Source organism: Festucalex cinctus, chromosome 16 (assembly GCF_051991245.1).
Source record: "Festucalex cinctus isolate MCC-2025b chromosome 16, RoL_Fcin_1.0, whole genome shotgun sequence".
NCBI classification, from domain to species: Eukaryota; Metazoa; Chordata; class Actinopteri; order Syngnathiformes; family Syngnathidae; genus Festucalex; species Festucalex cinctus.
In genome coordinates this window covers 6,029,485-6,047,035 of record NC_135426.1, presented here as the reverse complement: position 1 = coordinate 6,047,035, position 17,551 = coordinate 6,029,485, and the positions used below count along the sequence as shown (strand labels likewise).

At 40.8% G+C, this 17,551-nt stretch overlaps 1 protein-coding gene across 9 annotated transcripts in view; it reads right to left on the bottom strand.

Annotated features, from left to right (window-relative positions):
• Nucleotides 1–17,551, bottom strand: part of sox5 (SRY-box transcription factor 5) — a 93,707-nt gene that overhangs the window by 48,523 nt on the left and 27,633 nt on the right. For all 9 annotated transcript variants that reach the window (XM_077500081.1, XM_077500084.1, XM_077500082.1 and 6 more), the window contains exon 4: nt 3,660–3,746. In XM_077500081.1, the coding sequence (XP_077356207.1) occupies nt 3,660–3,746 (87 nt within the window). The remainder of the gene's footprint in view (nt 1–3,659; nt 3,747–17,551) is intronic.

The following is a 17,551-nucleotide window of genomic DNA, read 5'->3' as shown; positions in this document are numbered from 1 at the left end:
AACAAACAACAAATGATGATTTTTAAATTTTTGACAAAAAAAAACGGTGGCTCTTGAGACTTTTGTGTGTGTGAGAGAGAGAGAGAGAGAAGGAAAGTGTGTCTGGTCTGTGTTTACCCTGCAGTCAACCCGCCTTCTGCTCACATTTAGCATGGCCTGACCTTTAACCCCTCAGATCCTGACATACCAGCTCCATTACACACACACAGACACACAATTACACACATACACGACTACGTTTCCAAACACGGCGTCGCGCGAGGCCTAAATCACTCAACAGGATGTAGTTAAAGGAGAAGCACAATCAGCGCTGGGTCCTCCAGTTTTAAGCTTTACTATATACGCGTTACGCGCGACTACAATCGTCCATTGTTCCTCAGCTGCTACCTTAAAGAGGTCCGCATTCCTGCACCAGTCAAACCAGATGACGGCCAGAGAAAAGGGAGCGAAAGGGGACTAGCTTGTAGGGGGAGGTGATAAGAAGAAGGTCAGGAGGAATGGAGGTGAAGACAATGCGCTACATGGAGTCTGACCCGGCCTTTGACCGCACGGGAAGGTGAGAGTCGTACTTGGTAGTTGCACCAAAACCGCCAACACCCCCCACAATCCATCCCTCCATCCATCCATCCATCCATCCATCCATCCATCCATCCATCCATCCATCCATCCATCCATCCATCCATCCTCTAATATCTATACATTTATCAAATATCCATCCATCCATCCATCCATCCATCCATCCATCCATGCATTCAGCCAGCCTCTCCCTTCCCTCACTCCATCCATCCGCCAACAATCAACAATAAAGGCAACTGTCGGGAGCGCTGGCTGCTGGAAAAATAAAATAAACAGGCCGCTGTCCTAACGCACAGACCCACCTTTGTAAAGCCAGAAAGAGAGAAACGTGTGTGTGTGTGTCGCCAAGCTGACCAAGACAAGAAAGGGTCCAGTGTTAAAAAACGTTGGCCTGTTCAAGTAAAGGGGGTGAAGTGAGAGGGGATAACTTAAAGGGTAGAAGGGGTGGGGGGGTTGTAAAGGTGAAACGATGGATCAAAGGAGGCTTTCTTGTCTGGTGGTGGTGGGGGAGGGGGGGGGGTCAAACACACGCACACACACGCACAAATGCAAACACGCTTAAATCGGGGGGCGCACAAACAGTGCGGATGCGGGCACCGAGGTGTAAGAGCGTTCCTTTCAATGAAATAAAAAAAAAAAGTGTGTGAAGATGAAGCTGCTTTTCTTTCTTCCCCACATCAGATGCGAAGCTTTAATCAGTAAACCAGAGCAGACGGAGCGACAAAGCAAACCCCCCTTCCCGAACCAGCACCCCCTCTTTCCTCGAACTTCTACGACAATCCCCCTCCTCCTCACATCAGCTTGTTTCTTCAGCTGCTGTGAAGAAGAATCGATCAGAGGATTGTCCCCTTCCGCGCCGTGATTATTACAGCCCGAGTCGGCCTAAAACTCTCAAGATAATGAACCAATTTGTAACAATGCCATGCTTGTCGCTCCGTTTCGGAGGGCTAATTAATGACCGAGCACCCCGTCCCACCCACGAGGAAGGAGAGGGGCCAAAACGGAAAGCGGAAGGGTCTACAAAGTCTGGCAGATTATTAGCGAGTATATTCACGTGAAGGAAGCGACCCGGTTATTCTCAATAATTGGATTACGCTGATTAGTTTGATTCAAGTGTTTACTCCATGCTGGAGTCTAACTTGATTTTCCCATTGACAAAGCTTGATACAGTTTGCTTGCCTCCTACTTTCTTAATTTCATCTCAATATTTGTTTTACTTTCCCAAAAGTTGTTTTAACCACCAAGGTATGACAGTCAGTAATGAAACGATTCAAATTTATTGTACTCACAATTCATTTAACCAAGTGCACAACTAAGCAATATCACAGAGCTGGTAATGATGAGAATGTATGGAAGTGGACGTGGAAAGTGGGACTTAGAAAAAGTTCAATTTCACAGTGTTTTCCTTTCATCAACAGAAGGGTACCAACAATTTGTCCATGTGAATAAATTATAGTTGTTACTATCATAACTATCTGTAAAGTGCAATTTGGGTTAGATTGTGTACCCAATGAAGTGTCCAATGAGGGTCTTGAATAAAAAAGTTATGCTTCATCAATGCAAGCGCAATCAAAGGAGACAGACAAATTCACTCATATGGACTGGTGATTTTTGCCCCCAGCTGTTGGTGTGCGGGCGCGATGCAGGACGCCCCCAACACGGAAATGTCAGCTCAGTGGGGAGCTGGGCAAAAAAAAAAAAAAAAAAAAATAGAGGGAGGTTTGATCAATGAAGCACACCCTCGCGATGGCGCTCTGCGAAGCTCTTTGATTACATATCTCGCTTCCTAATGAAGCGTCGATGCCGGCAAATGTTTCTCTTTTTATATTTGTCTTTGGCTCCTGCACATTATTGTTGCCTTCCTACCTTTTGGTCTGGTCAGCCTGGTGCTTTTGTGGTTGTTAATTAAATAATGCTCTTATATAGGCAAAGAGGTGTTTAATGGCCTTGTATAAGCAAGGGTGGGTGATCATTGTCATATTTGATCATCACATTTATATCCTTATATCATAGGAGGGTAACCTTGCTCTCTCAAGACGAATTCTGGCGGTATTTGTGAGTTCACAAACTCCGGAGAATACATCTTGTACCGCTCCCGCTGATAACTGCCGTTCCCGAACCGCTGCTGGTTTGGACCAATCACAGAGCGACATTGTGTTTGGGAGCGGGATATGCAACTGTGACGAAACCAGGAAGCCAGTGCCGACGCCGGAACTGACAAACAAACCTAACATGGACGAAAGGACGCTGCGATTAATTCTGTTCTCGCAGAATGACTCACCATTTCCTTGTTGAATGTTGAACAGCAAGAGGCGCTTCGTGCATTTCTAGCTGGTAAGATGTTTGTGCTTTCCCCCCTTTGGCAAGAGTGAACACGGAATTTTCACCAGTGGCCGTGATTATTGTACAGAATGGCCCGCCTTTTCCCGACCAATTACCGTGGAGAGGTACCAGATTTATATTACATATCCATTATCCATATTACATATAACCTGGCTATTGACAGGTTAATTGGAGGGTGTTTCATATATCAATTGATCAATCATTTATTCATTAAATACAGTCTCCACCTTCAATATGGGTGGTTGTGTCTTAATTTCTTTTTTGGTCACAGCAAGAAGTATTCATCTCCTTATCGGCGTCTTTTTTTTTTGTGGTTTTCCTTGACTTTTTATTGACACAGGAAGGATTTCTATGACCATATATGAGTGCAAAGATGAGCATGAGGGCAACAGGAAGGTTGTCTTAATAAGGTCACAGGAAGAATGTTTTTTTTATTGTTTTTCCGGTTGTTCGTTCTAATTAGGAAGCATTGCAATTATTTGGAATGCAAAAGGATTTATAGGAAAACAGGCTTAAACAATCCTTCATTCAAAAGCTTTTCTGGGAAATTTGAGGGCAAACTCATAAAAAAAAAATATTGTTGCACTCAATTAGAGTGACAGAAAAAAAGGGACTATTTGTTGCTCGTTCCGCCATTTGTATGTTCCCGGAGTCCTCGTGGCTTATGTGAGCAATGAGTCAGTCTTTCATAACTTCGTATTCAAATGTTGGATGTGAAGTTGTCGTGAGACGTAACCTACCTTTAATTTCGCCAATGTGCCCTGAGCCCATGGCCAAAAGTTTGTCCTTCCAGTCCTTTGACAACAGCCTCTCAATGCTGGGAGCTTCTGTTCAGGGTGACCAAGGACACAGAGGAGAGAGAGGAAGAGGGAGATTTAGTTGGCTGGCCAATATGACAATAAAGCACCTTTTTAAAGTCCATTTACTGTAATAAAGGCAGCAGCGGCTCAGCCTAATGGCCGCATCAGCGGGAGCAGACTGAGGGAGAGCGAGCGAGAGAGAAAGGACAGGAGAGGAGAGGGATGCTGATAATCGAGCGAAAGGAAATCCGAGGAAAAAAAACAAGCGCGCAAGAGCGGGGAGGGGAAAAAAAAAAGGGACAAGAGCGGAGCGGGCCGGCACAAGACAAAGCGAGAGACAAGTGGAGCGCGCGGGTAGAGGAAGTGCGAGAGGCTTTTTGCCTCTCACCTGCTGCTAGAGAATCATTAGCCCTGTGGGCCCAGAGACAAAGAGGGCCTTAATGCACCCGCCACAATGGACACATTATCAGCCGCCGCTTTGTTTCTCTCTCGCTGACGTGACACGCTAAAAACGATCCCCACTCCGACATGTATGTTTACTGCTAAAAGATCGCAGCCGAGGGACCCGAATTCAAAGCGTGTGTCTTGTAGGGATGTAACGATAACGGCAATATCGTGATATTGCGATATTAAAACTGTCACAATATATCGTCGTCGTCATGTCACAATATTAAAAAGCAGCACATCTGTTAAATAAAAGTCGGGTTGATTTACGTTTGTGCAATTGTAGCACCCCCTGGTGACAATTTTTATTTTTATTTTTTAGTGCTGTTTAATTTTCACAAGGCATGTTTTGGCCCTTCTGTGTTTAAAATCATGATAATAATGGTCAGATGAAGAGGAATGTAATATGCTTATGAACCGAGTCAATATGTGAAGGAAGTCAATGTGTGCTTGCTTGTGTGCTGAAAATATTGTGACCTTTTTTTTTTTGTATCGCCAACCTCCCCACAATAGCATAATAATTATCGTATTGTGATCTTTATATCGTGATATCGTATGGGGATGTTTGGATATCGTTACATCCCTAGTGTCTTGTGGAAGGAAATATTAATTAGAAAGTCATGGTTCAGCGCTAGTTGGATGCAAAAATTGCCCACAAAAAAGTTTGGGCTCTCCGAAGTGAAGGTCTCACTGTACATATATATTAGAGTTGCGCTGCGTTGCATCATGAATATAGTGAGCACTAAGATAAAGGAGACGTGCTGCAAATGTTATTTACCGGGAGCCATCTGCACTTGGGATGCGAGGTCTTAGCACCGAGGGAGGTTTTTAACACTGCAGGGTGCGGGGAGGGAGATTAACCCTGTCAGCCAACGCAAACACACACACACTCAAATGCACAAACAAACAAACACTCTCTTATATCGTATATACGACTGCGCCGTGCTCACAGATGAGACAAAAGTTTGTTTAGCTTTGGATTATTCCCGACAGATGTGAGGAGGCAAAACATCTTCATCTTGCTGCTGGTGCCACAGCCTGTCTGCACTGTGACACAAATTCTTACTCAAATTCATATTTAAGGATGCCTCATTATCCATATAAATGACAAAAGTCCATTTATGGTGTCCAATGCATCAATTTGTGTTTTTGGTCGTTACTGGGCTATTTAAAGGGATGCTTGACTCATTGAGCAATTATCAGCAGTGGAAAGTTAATATTTTGTCCGGAATGAATTTGATAACGTCATTATTTTTCATGTACAATGAATACCTTTAAAAAGTAATTGTTCTACTTGCTGTCGACTGATGATGACATCACCTGTGCTGAGGAAGTAGGTAACGGCCAATCATGGCTCACCTGTTTTCTGGGTTTAGTCAGCAAACTGAGCCATGATCGGTCGTTACCTACTTCCTCAGCACAGGTGATGTCATCATCAGCCGACAGCAAGTAGAAAAGTTACTTTTTAAACATATAAATTGTACATGAAAAAAGAAGAAGTTACTACATTAATTATAGACAAAATATTAACTTTTTACTGCTGAAAATGGCTGAATGAGTCAAGTATTTCATAAAGGGGTCATTGTTGCATTTAATTGCTCAATTTTCAGTTATTTTATACTCATGAAAAAAGTATTTCTTTTATGGATTTGATTCATTTGTTTAAACTTTTTTATGTATTTATTTGTTTTTGCTTCAATAACCTCCACTTAACTCAACTGCAGCAATTGGAAATTGTTATATTGTGTGTATATATATATATATATATATTTTTTTTTTATTTTTTTTTTTATTTGCTAAATACACCACATTGAACATGTGAGAACTGATAATCAGCCAAAAGGGACATCACGCAAGACAACTAATAGCCTATGCGTGACAAAACTCTTGAGGTACCACAATTAATCGACTAATTGACAAGGTATAACATCAGATTATTCGACTGTTTTGATTATCGATTAATCCTTTTAGAGATGTTAAAATTGTCCAAAACTGCCAGATTTTTGTAGTCTTCCACAATGACAATTTTGGATTTGATCAAAATAAGACGTTTGCAAACATCTGCTTTACTTTGGGAAACAATAATCAAAAATCATTGTTGATCTATTTTTTTTTATATTATGGATCAGTGAGTGGCTCATAAACGGTTTGTGCATTTTCTGCATTGTCATTTTGGAAAGTTGTCTTAAAGCTAGATTCAATGATTATTTTAATAGTTGTTAGTTACAACTACTAAATTCTTTTTTTTTTTTTTTGCTTGAAAAATGTGATTTTGTAATCATTGTTAAGCATATCGAAAGTATTGTGGATGTAGCAGTAGTCTTCATATAAATGTCCATTTTATTGCAATGGGAAGCATAAGTCCAGTAGCTGTTGCATAGCTTTCGAACGATACACAGCCAAATCACTTGCATCTTACTCAAACATACGACAATACAAGCTCAGCTCACACAAACACGCACACGCAGGCACACAGATGCACTGGAGCGTGTCCTACATACTGTAGCAACGTCTCTAGAGGCCTGAATCAGCTCCTTCCCCGCCGACTTTAGTCGAGTGTTAGCGCACAACGGACCCGCGAAAGGATCAATTGGGAACTTCCCGCCACAGACTCTCTCGGCTTCATCCCTGGCTCTCCTCCGTCCTTGACTTTACACGATCCAGCCACATGCAGCAATCAGATTCTTCCGAGCAACACATGCGCCCAGAGAAGGGAGAAGGAGTGCCTTGCCGTGTTTCCCTCCCTCTCTGACAGCTGTCTCAGCATCACCCCAACAGGTGCTATTAGCCCCCAGTGCTCCCTGCCCCCTTCCTCCCTCAACAATGACAGAGGCTTTTAAGCCAAAGAGCTTTGACAAGTGAGAGGGAACAACAAATGGCAGCCCGTTTGCCCTTCTCTCTCTCTCTTTCTCTGCCTCTCTTGTCTCCATCTCTAGTTAGTATTTTTATTTATTAACAGGGCTGCAGCCATTGTCCCAAGTGACAGGTCGGGGACCACTTTAACTATTCATAAAAAGCCAAGAGGCTCTTTCATTGTGCAGAGGATGGCAAAAAAAAAAAAAAAGTGGAAAGAAGACAGGAGGAGGAGAAGATGCAAGGAGGCACGCCGTAGTCTTCTGAGTTGTTGATTGATGAAGCGGACTTGGCACAGAGATGACCCCACGCTGACCCCCTCGATAAACACAATTCAGAAATGGACACACGTACTGTATCTAAGTCAGACTCAGATTTATTGTCATTCAGCAAATATATAAAGTATCCCAAATGTTGTCACCGAACGATATGTCAAAAATGCACGGCACAGTATAAAAACACGAAAAAAATAAATAAAAATACAGTAAATAAAATAACACCTGAAATTAAAAAAAAATAAAAAAATAAAATACAAAAATAAAAGAATTTACACTTTCGGGGGAGTTTTTACTCCTTTATATATTGCACGTGTCCCTTTCATTTTCTATTCATGAGTCTGAATAAAAACTCTTCAAGGATCTGGCAGTTTTGCACCTCAAACTCCGATAAAGATGGCAGCATGGCACCCAATATCCTTCAACTGCGACCTCCTTGTCCCCTCTGTTTGCTTGTTTAGTTCCTCATAACTGCTGGATGTTGAGTCAATTTACTGCTTTTATAAAAGGACGTCGTCAATTTAAAAACTACATCACATTAATTAAAGAAAAGTGGCGAGCAACCATACTGTATTGTTCATTATTACAGTACATTTCTTACCCTTTCAACTATGTTTTCTTTTAACTTTTTAAATTGTTTTTATGCATAACTTTTCAACATGTTTTTTTTTATTATTGTTAAATGAGCTTGTTTCCAGGAACCATATGATATTTTTTAATGATTACATTTCAATAGTTTCTAAACTTGAATGTATGTAATAAGCGTGACAGCAAATAGTTACAACCAACACTTTCCAGGAACCACAGTGTAAAAATCTTTTTAAAAATATATTTTAAATATTTTCATTTGATTTGATTAAAAAAAAAAAAACTCTTAATTTCATTCGTGTATTCAATTTTAAATATGTAATTTCTCTATTTTTATAAGTTGCATGAAATCAAAAACCTTAAATACAGTTACCACATTTTGTCAATTAATTTAATTCGATACATTTTCCCACTTTATTTCACATTCTATTTCATTTTAGCCTGTAATTGAACTTGACAGTTGCACGAAAACATAGCAACCGCTCGTGACTCCCGACAGTTGCCAGGAACCACATCATATAAACGAGCAGCACAACACTTTCCACATTTTCCACTTTTTTTTTTTTTTCTTAGGTGACGTGTGCAAGTGTGAGTTAATCACGAGGAGAATTTGTGCCCACACTGGGGTGTGGGCCCTGCATATTTAAATGGGTGGGGTTTTGGGCAGATACCTGCCTTAAAAAAAAAAAATAATAATGAAAAGTTACATTTTTAAATATATATATATATATATATATATATATATATATATATATATATATATATATATATATATATATATATATATATATATATATATATATATATATATATATATATATATATACACACACATACATATGTTTGTGGCCGGCTTTTGGATCTCCCAGTGAGCGAGAAAGATAGGTCGTGGTCCAGCTAAGGAACAGTGCCATCTCTCGTTTCTCTTTCACACTTTCTATTGTTCCCTCACATGTTGTTTTTTTTTTTGCCCTGAGTCACCACAAGTGGCCAGCTCCGTTTTTCCTATTATCTCATATTTGTGAAAGCGAGGGAGGGGACTGGTGAGGTGGAGGTGGAATGATGGAGGAGGGGGGATGTGGAAAGGGAGTGAAAAAAAAAAAAAAATCGAGTCAGAGCCTTCGGGTGCACAACAAAGGGGCCTCTGTGCCAGCGCCAGACCCAGCCGGGCTCTGAGGAAGACGGAGGATGAAGGAGGAGTAGGAGAAGGGGCCACAGGAAAAAGGCCCTGGCTTTGGACACCCACCCCTCCAAAAAGAAAAAAAAAAAAAAACAGGCTCCACATTGACTTGCCTTGGCAGCCAAGATGAAACTATGACTCCCCCACCTCCGCCGCTCTCCTCCTCTCGCCACTTCCTTCTCCGTCCTCCCTCACCGCCTTCCCGAGCGGAGCAGGGGTCAACGTTGAATAAGCAATTATACAAGCGGTGGCGGGCGTTTGTCTAGGCCCCCGCCGGCACCCCCTGAACACTGAAGTATTGATACAACGGCTGCAAATGTGACGAGAGGCAGACAAGAGTATGTTGAGGTACGATGGCACGATTCGATTACAGCCGAGTTAGGGCGAGGCCTAAATCTTTGCGACTGTCATGTTATTAACCAGTTAAGTGTGTTATCTAAACCGAGTTAAAGACTGAATCAGAGCGAGCGCATACAAGACTTTTTTATTTTTCTTTTTTTTTTATGCTAATGCAACACAGTCTACTTTTCTGCTCAGATTAAATCTGCACTGATGGGATATCGCAAGAAGATGGCGTTTTCAAGTTTTGATAATTTGATGACCTTTACAAATGGGTGATAGGTCAGTGAGTGTTTAGGCCAGATGCTCCAAAACCCCTGCAAAAACATTTAATTTATTTTCCGGCAGTGGTTCTTAACCTGGTTTAAGGGAGTTCCTGTGCACATTGAAAACTTTTCAAATTCAAGACTACAAAATGAAGAGGGAGAACAAACTTTTAATCTAATCTGGCTCTCTTTATCTTGAATAATCCAGAAGCGATGTGTTCTCTTATATTCCCCATCTCCATACTTAACTCACTCCCACTTCACTCCCAGCCATTTTCACTGAAGCAACCCCCTTTGCTTTTGGCTGTTTTACTGGATTTTGACTGATTTTGCAAGGCCCACAGAATACTGTGTTATATTGCTATATAAACATGGAACCTGCGAATAGAAAGATTATCCTCTTCTTTCATTGGGAAAATAAAGTATATTAGTATCTGTTTCCATTTTGCAGCAATTAGCATTAGAATATAGCTAAGTTTCATCATTGTTCACAAAGCTGCTTAGAATTGTGGGGACAACAGCTTGTTCTTAACATGGCCCTGGTTGATCTCTTATGCTCTGCTGCCACCTGCTGGCCGTTTTTGAAATTACTCCCATTGCTTCCACCCGTTCTCTGCAGTTCAGAGGCTGCATCAACGCCTTCTGTATGCTCTAGCATAAAAAACAACATAAAAAAACCTAGAAATATGCCTTTGGGACACTTAAAACATTTAAAATAGAATGTATTTATTTGTTTTTGGGAGCAAATGAGATAAGGAAGTTCCTTTAGTTTTGCTTGATAGCTATGTGTACCGGACTCCAATTCAAATCATGCGGTTAAGATGCTGACGCCATCACTCAACTCAACTCGAGACAACATGTTCAAATGACCCACCGCTGCTTTCTTAAGATGGAACCCATGAAAACAGCAGAGGCCCCAGAATTGAACTTTGTGGAACACCACACGTTGCGTTATACCTGTCCATTCATATTGCGCATATCCGTCCGACCACTTTTTTTTTTATTTTTTTTATTTTTTTTCTCGACATAGTCAGTGTTAAGGGGTTACAATAGCAAAGAAATCACACGACGTACCATCACAACAATCACAAGTCAACTACTAAGCACACCAACTTCCCTGCAGTGCAGATCGGCCAAGCAATAGTAGCATGATCATCACAAATCATTTGAGTTGACCTCTGCTGAAGCCCTGAGACTGACTCACCCAACCCGGGTCATGAACCGCTGTTTTGCAGACTTGTTTTGCATCTTCCTACTGTCTCAAGCATGCACAACTCCAGACTGGCTCTTTTGCACTGTGGATGCACGTATTTCAAAAGATCTTATTCCGACTGAAGCATTTGCTTTTGCAGTCTGGCGATCTCCCCTTCCAACATGCTCCCTTACGAAATGATGATGTTGTTATTTTGATGATCAATTCGTGTTTGGTTGAGCTGGTCCATGTGTCTGGACACATTTCCATTGATTCCCTCTAATGGCGGTCCAGATCGCTTTGCCAAGTAAGAAGGGGGGTGGGAGGGGTGGTAAGAAAGAGAAAGGGGCGCTGTAATAGAACAGTTCGAGAGGGAGAACAGACGTATCGCAAAAAAGCTTTTTGTCCACCTTTGTGAGGTGAGCAACTCGCAGCACCAATTACTGCCTTGTTGTGAGGGATGCGGAGGGCGGGGGGTGGGGGCTTGGCAACAGTGGGGCCCCTGTGTAAACATCAAGAATCCCTCCTTCTTACTTTCCGACTCACACTGAAGCTGATGGGTGCGAGACAGAGCATCCCGTAAAGTACCCCCACAACCCCCCCACCCCCCTCCCCTCCCCCTCGGCCGACCAAAGTTTTTAGAATCACAAGCCGGCTCCAAGTTTTCATTATTAATAAAACGCCCAGATCGTTTGGCAGGCACCAGGAAGCATGTGCGCTAAAACTGTTTGACTGTTTGGCTTCAAATCACTGCTGCTCGAGTGAAGTGAAAAAGAAAAAGCAAAAAAAAAAAAAAAATGAAGGAATTATGATCTTGTCATGCCTTCACATGTGGGCAAGGAGAGTCACGGATGCGACCCACAGCGCATTCATTGTGTTATACGAGGGTACAAAGTGTCGCGGTGTCATCATGAGGACCCTTCCAATAGGAAATGGGCTGGCAGAGTGATTTCAGAGCGCAAACAGCAGCCCAAGAGCGCGATAAAAATGTTTCATCATTTGAGAGCGGGCATCGCAGTGACATCACGAATGGAGAGGGTGTGGCGGGGTGATTTTAGAGCGCAAGTCTCCCTGTTACATCCTGGTGCGAGTCATTTGCAAATATGGGTAAGCTTGCACCAGGGCTAACAAAAAAAAAAATCCAGATGCTGACCCAGAGAGTAACAACCATGTTACTGACATTCCTCACTAAGGCATACCCCTTTTAAAGGCACAAAGCTTCATTGAGTGTTTTGTTTTGTCCAACAAATCTGCATCAACTACTTCACCAAGCAGCAAATATGAGACGCTAATGCTAATCTATGCCTCCAATTAAAATCAAGCAGCTCTGCTTACTTTAGAGGTCGGACTATTTGCATACAAGTATTGAAAAAGTCACTTTGCCATGATATGTCCGCTTCTTCGTTTTCCATATATTTGAACATATGAATCCAAACAACAGATGTAGTGAGTCTCTTTGCTCTGCTAATATTAGCTACTCGCGTCCAGGATAGTTTTAAATGCGGCGTTCTAAGAATAGTTGGCGGAGGGGCGAAAAGTGACAAATTTCAGAGGGTGTCAGTCAACAATTTCATAAATTGAAAATCCATTTATCCGCACACAGAGAGTTGTGCCCTTCACTCCGCTTGCCTTTGCCTAACAGATGGTGTTGTGGGTGCTTATGTCCAATTTGATTTGAACCAAACCCGCAGCCAATTCTGATACTGGCATGAAATCTCGGAGAGCCCAATCGGCGCGCACACACAAACACACTGGCAGTCGGAAATAGCAGCGGCGAGGGCGCGACATTGCGAAAGAACGATGAAGGGCAAAAAAAAAAAAGACACACAAATCTGGAGCGACATTTGAGAAAGTTGCCGGCAAACTTTGCGGCGACAAACATCCCCCCTTGCATTTTGTCTATATTTTGTTATTCCTTTCTTTTTCTCAAGCCAAGCCGGGGGAAATTAGCGATGATATCCCCGGCGTCGTGTTTTTGCACGGGAGGGAGAATGTTCCTTTCACCACACTTGCAGACGCGCACACACGCCCCATTTTCCCAATTACCGCAGCGACCTCCGCTATCATGAAACGTCCGGCGATATCATCAACATGTTTGAAATCGGTGCTCGACTTATTCGCCTTGCACCCTGAACAGCTGAACGTTTCCAGGCAAAAGACAAGAGACCACATACTGGCTGCTAATTGCCTGATTTACAAATACCCTCATTAGTGCTTTGTGTTGCTTAATTACACGAATTTTCAATGTTTATGGGGACACAGAGAAACAATCTATCAAGTAAATCTGGAGGAAAAGAAGCGGTGAAATTCTAATAGAAAATAAAAGGTAAATAATTATGTCGACGCACGTGAATGTATGCTAACGTTATCATATGCACATTGTAGTGTTAATTTCGTCAACAAAAACAAAACAAAAATCATTTTGTCAACACATATTTTTCACCCGACTAAAACTAGACTAGACGAGACTAAAACCCTCATTAATAAACAATAACTGGGACTAAATCAGTCTGCATTTTCGTCGACTAATGAAGACGAGACGAAAATGTGCTTCACTTAATAAAAACTGGGCTAAAATCTATGGACATTTTTAGTCGATGAACAAAAACGAGACGAAAATATGATTTTGTCACATCTTGTCTCTGCTAATCTGTTACATCTGTGACACTGTCATGTGACACGCAGCACAACACATGGGACAGACAGGAGGTAGATTCATGGTGAAAGGTTAAAAAAAAAAAAAAAAGGAAATTATGTTAGAATTTAACATTAATCCAACGGCTATAACGTTCCAACAATAATGTTAATATGACCGCTACGCTAACTAATGCTGGCTAACTTGCTAGCTCATAGCATGGAGCCATTGCCATAGCCACTGTAATTGTGTTGTTTTTGACTTGTTTTTCATCAAAAAGATGAGAACATTTGATGTGAAATAGTTTTAAATCCAAAAAGTTCAATATAATCTGCTGACAAAGAAATATACAGGGGTAATATGGTTGACAGATTTTGTTGACTAAAACTAGACAAATAAAAAGATCTTTTTTTGGACTAAAATAAAGATCAAAATGCTAGATTTATAGTTGACTAAAAATGGACTCAATAAAAATGGGATGAGGTTGACAAACTGTGATTAAAAACTAATAAGCGTGATTGAAATTGGACTAAAATTGGACTAAATTTATAAATGGCACACAAAATTAACACTAGCACATTGTTTAAAATTCTTCACATTTTTCCCAAAATAAACCAATGACATATTTTTTCAACTGGTGTGAGGTTGGTGATAATGTAATAGTGGTGGCATCATTTTTAGCATCTTGCTGTCAAGGGAATGTTAGCTGATCCTGGCTGGTTCATTTCAGACTACAAAAGTAGGTGATGCGGGGTTGGGATATTTTCTTATCATTTTAAGTTCATATGTAACATCCAAATGATTATTAACTTGCTATTTAATGGCAAAATTGTTACCTAGAGCGGCTTTTTTTTTTTTTTTTGAATTTCAAATCAAATTCTTGTGAAAATCCAGGACGAAAACCCTGATTTCTCCACCTGAGGTGACAATGTAATCGTCTGGGCATTCTATTACGGCACACACATCTCTTCCTGTCAAACACATCTTGTTAAACTAGGCCGAGGCAGGCGTGTGTGCGTGTGCGTGTGCACGCGCACACTGTGGCTCAGGCTGCCATAATGGAAAATGACACTTGCAATCTGTCTTGTGGCAATAACCCCTCTTCAGTGCTCTTGTCTCCAGTCTTGGCGCGCACGGGCATGCGCACGCACGCACGCACACATGTGCGGGCGCGCTCCACATCCCCTGTCACACTGCAGTGGCCCGCAGGCCGTCCTTGTCACTGCGCGGCTTTATTGCATCACTTTAACGTGACAACAAAAGAAGACATTGTGTGTTGGGCCCTGCCGTGTGTGGGGTGGGGGGCGGCCTCGGACGGACCCACGCATTAGCAAGACAAGAGACCGACGGCGTTAACACACATATACGCGCACACACGCACACTCATGCGTTTTCTGTAGTGAGTCGTGACATTTTTCGTCTGCCTGTCAAAGCGATGGCAGGCAGACAGACAGCGCAGCGAGAAGCTCTTGACACAAGCATGCTGCTTTGCATCGGGGCCCCTTTTTTCCACGTGGTTATTTGAGACGTTTGGTTTGGTGACACTTTACTTTTAGCAGCGTCGAAACCAAAATCAGTAGATTTTCACCTGTTGTGGTCTGGGACTTACCTGCAATATGTTGTTTTGATATCGTTTGTTTTTCTCCCTCAACTTGCGAGTGTTTGTGCCATCAGAAAAGAATGCCTTGTTAAACCTCAAAGGAGGTAACAAAAAAGGCGGCATTGTCTCGCTGAAAGATAAGGTCGACGGGCATGTGAGAACCATTAGACCAGCAGCAATAAGAGTCCAAACAGAGCAGGAATGCTCGGCTGACTAGCATGTGTGCGCTGAGAGCTTTTTTGTGTATAATTTCCATGGGAAGGCAACATTTTTTTTATTTTTATTTTTTCCGGTGGCGGGAATAAGCAAGGATGATGGCGAAGCTGCTTCAAGCTCACTTTGGCCATCTGTGGCCAATGAAAAGGCAGATGGGAACAGAGTTGATTCCACCAATTGCTATATTTTTTACTTTTTTTTTCCTCCCACCTTTTGTTTATTTCATCTTGTGTGAACCGCACACAAACCACATTTTAATGCTACTACTTGACGTGTTTGCTAGTGTTAATTTCGTCAACAACAACTAAACAAAAATAATTTTGTCAACACACATTTTTCACCTGACTAAATGTAGACTAGACTAGACAAAATCCCTCATTAATAAACAATAACTGGGACTAAATCAGTCTGCATTTTCGTCAACTATTGAATACAAGACGGAAATGTCACTTAATAAAAACTGGACTGAGATCTATGGACATTTTAGTTTATGAACAAAACATTCGTGACACTGTCATGTGACACAAAGCACAAACACATAGTTATAACTAAGCATGAATCCAACGGCTATAAAGTTCCAATAATAATGCGACTGCTAACTAATGCTGGCTAACTTACTAGCTCATAGCATGGAGCCATAGAAGCCACTGTTATTATATATATATATATATATATATATATATATATATATATATATATATATATATATATATATATATATATATATATATATATATACGGGGTAAAATGGATATCTTGACTAAAATTAGACTAAAACTTTTTTTTGTTGACTAAAATTAGGCGAATCAAATTTTCTCGGACTAAAATAAAGACTAAAATGCTCGATTTATAGTCGACTAAAAGTGGACTAAATAAAAATGGGATGATGTTGACTAACTGTGATTAAAAACTAATAAGCATGATTGAAATTGGACTAAAACTGAGACTAAATTTAAAAATGGCAGACAAAATGAACACTAGTATTTACACTAGTCTCATCTGGAACATTCCAGTCGGTTTCAGATGCCCACTTTCCACTCATCTGTCCCGTCTTTGCCTGACAAGACACCCATGACTCGCTGAGTGAAGCTAATTGTCCTAACAATGTTTAGCTGCTCAGATACCAAAGACTTCATTGGCGTATGATAACCTTGGACCATAACCTTGTTAGTGCAATTAAGCCAGCCAACAAAACACACGAGGGCGTGATTGTTACAAAACCGGAGTTGAGGGGGTGAAGGGCTAATAATGTGTGCTTTGCTTAGTAGGAGTAAAACATAAGATAGTGGGTTTCCATTAGGGCAGAATTCTCAAATTGAAATTTTCCAACTTACTTGTTTGGTTTGTTAAAAAAATAATAATACATGGGAAGAGGACCTTTTCTTTTTTTTCCACGGAATAAAAAGAGACAAGCAGTGCAGGCATACATGGGCAAAAAAAAAAAAAAAAAGAGGGCTCAGTATTGGTTCTGTGTTGGCTTTGTACGCTGTCCGCGCGGGTGTGTAAGAGCGTGTCAGATAAACCGACGTGACTTCACAAACAAGTTGTCCAGTGTGCGAGTGAGCGCGGCTCCTTGAAACCGTATCACAAGACTGCCCAGTGTGAGGCTTGCGCACAAGTAGGAAGACTCATTCAGGGAGAGGAGGTCAGCGGGGGGTGCGGGAGGGGAGTTCCAATGTCTCGTGCGATGCTCTCACAAGAATTTCTTATGAAAATGTAGGAAAAAGTGTTGTGGGTATGACAAAAAGTTATGCACGGAATTTCAAATTTCACATCTCCACAAGATACTCCACAATCATGCAATGCTCCCCCCCCCTAAAAAAAAGATTATATTAATAGAAAAGTTTATATTTGTGTATTTAGTATTATATTATTTTAAAAAATTGTTGGGGCAGGAGTTTGTTTTGAAAAGATTTTTAGTTTTTATTTTAGATATGTATGTATGTATTTATTTATTTATTTATTTATTTATTTGTTTTTATTTATTTATTTACTTATTTATTTATCTCAAAGCTATAATGTATCTTATATTGTATGTATACTGTATTTTTTTATTATTATTATATTATTATCATTTTTTTAAAATATTTATTTTTAGCTATATTTTTGTCTTGTATTATTATTTATTTAAAATGTGTATTTTGTTTGTATGTTAAAATGTTATTTTGTTTGAACATACATTTATTTAAAAATGCAATTTAGTTTTTCAAATGTATGCTTTATACAGTCGGATTTTTTTTTTTT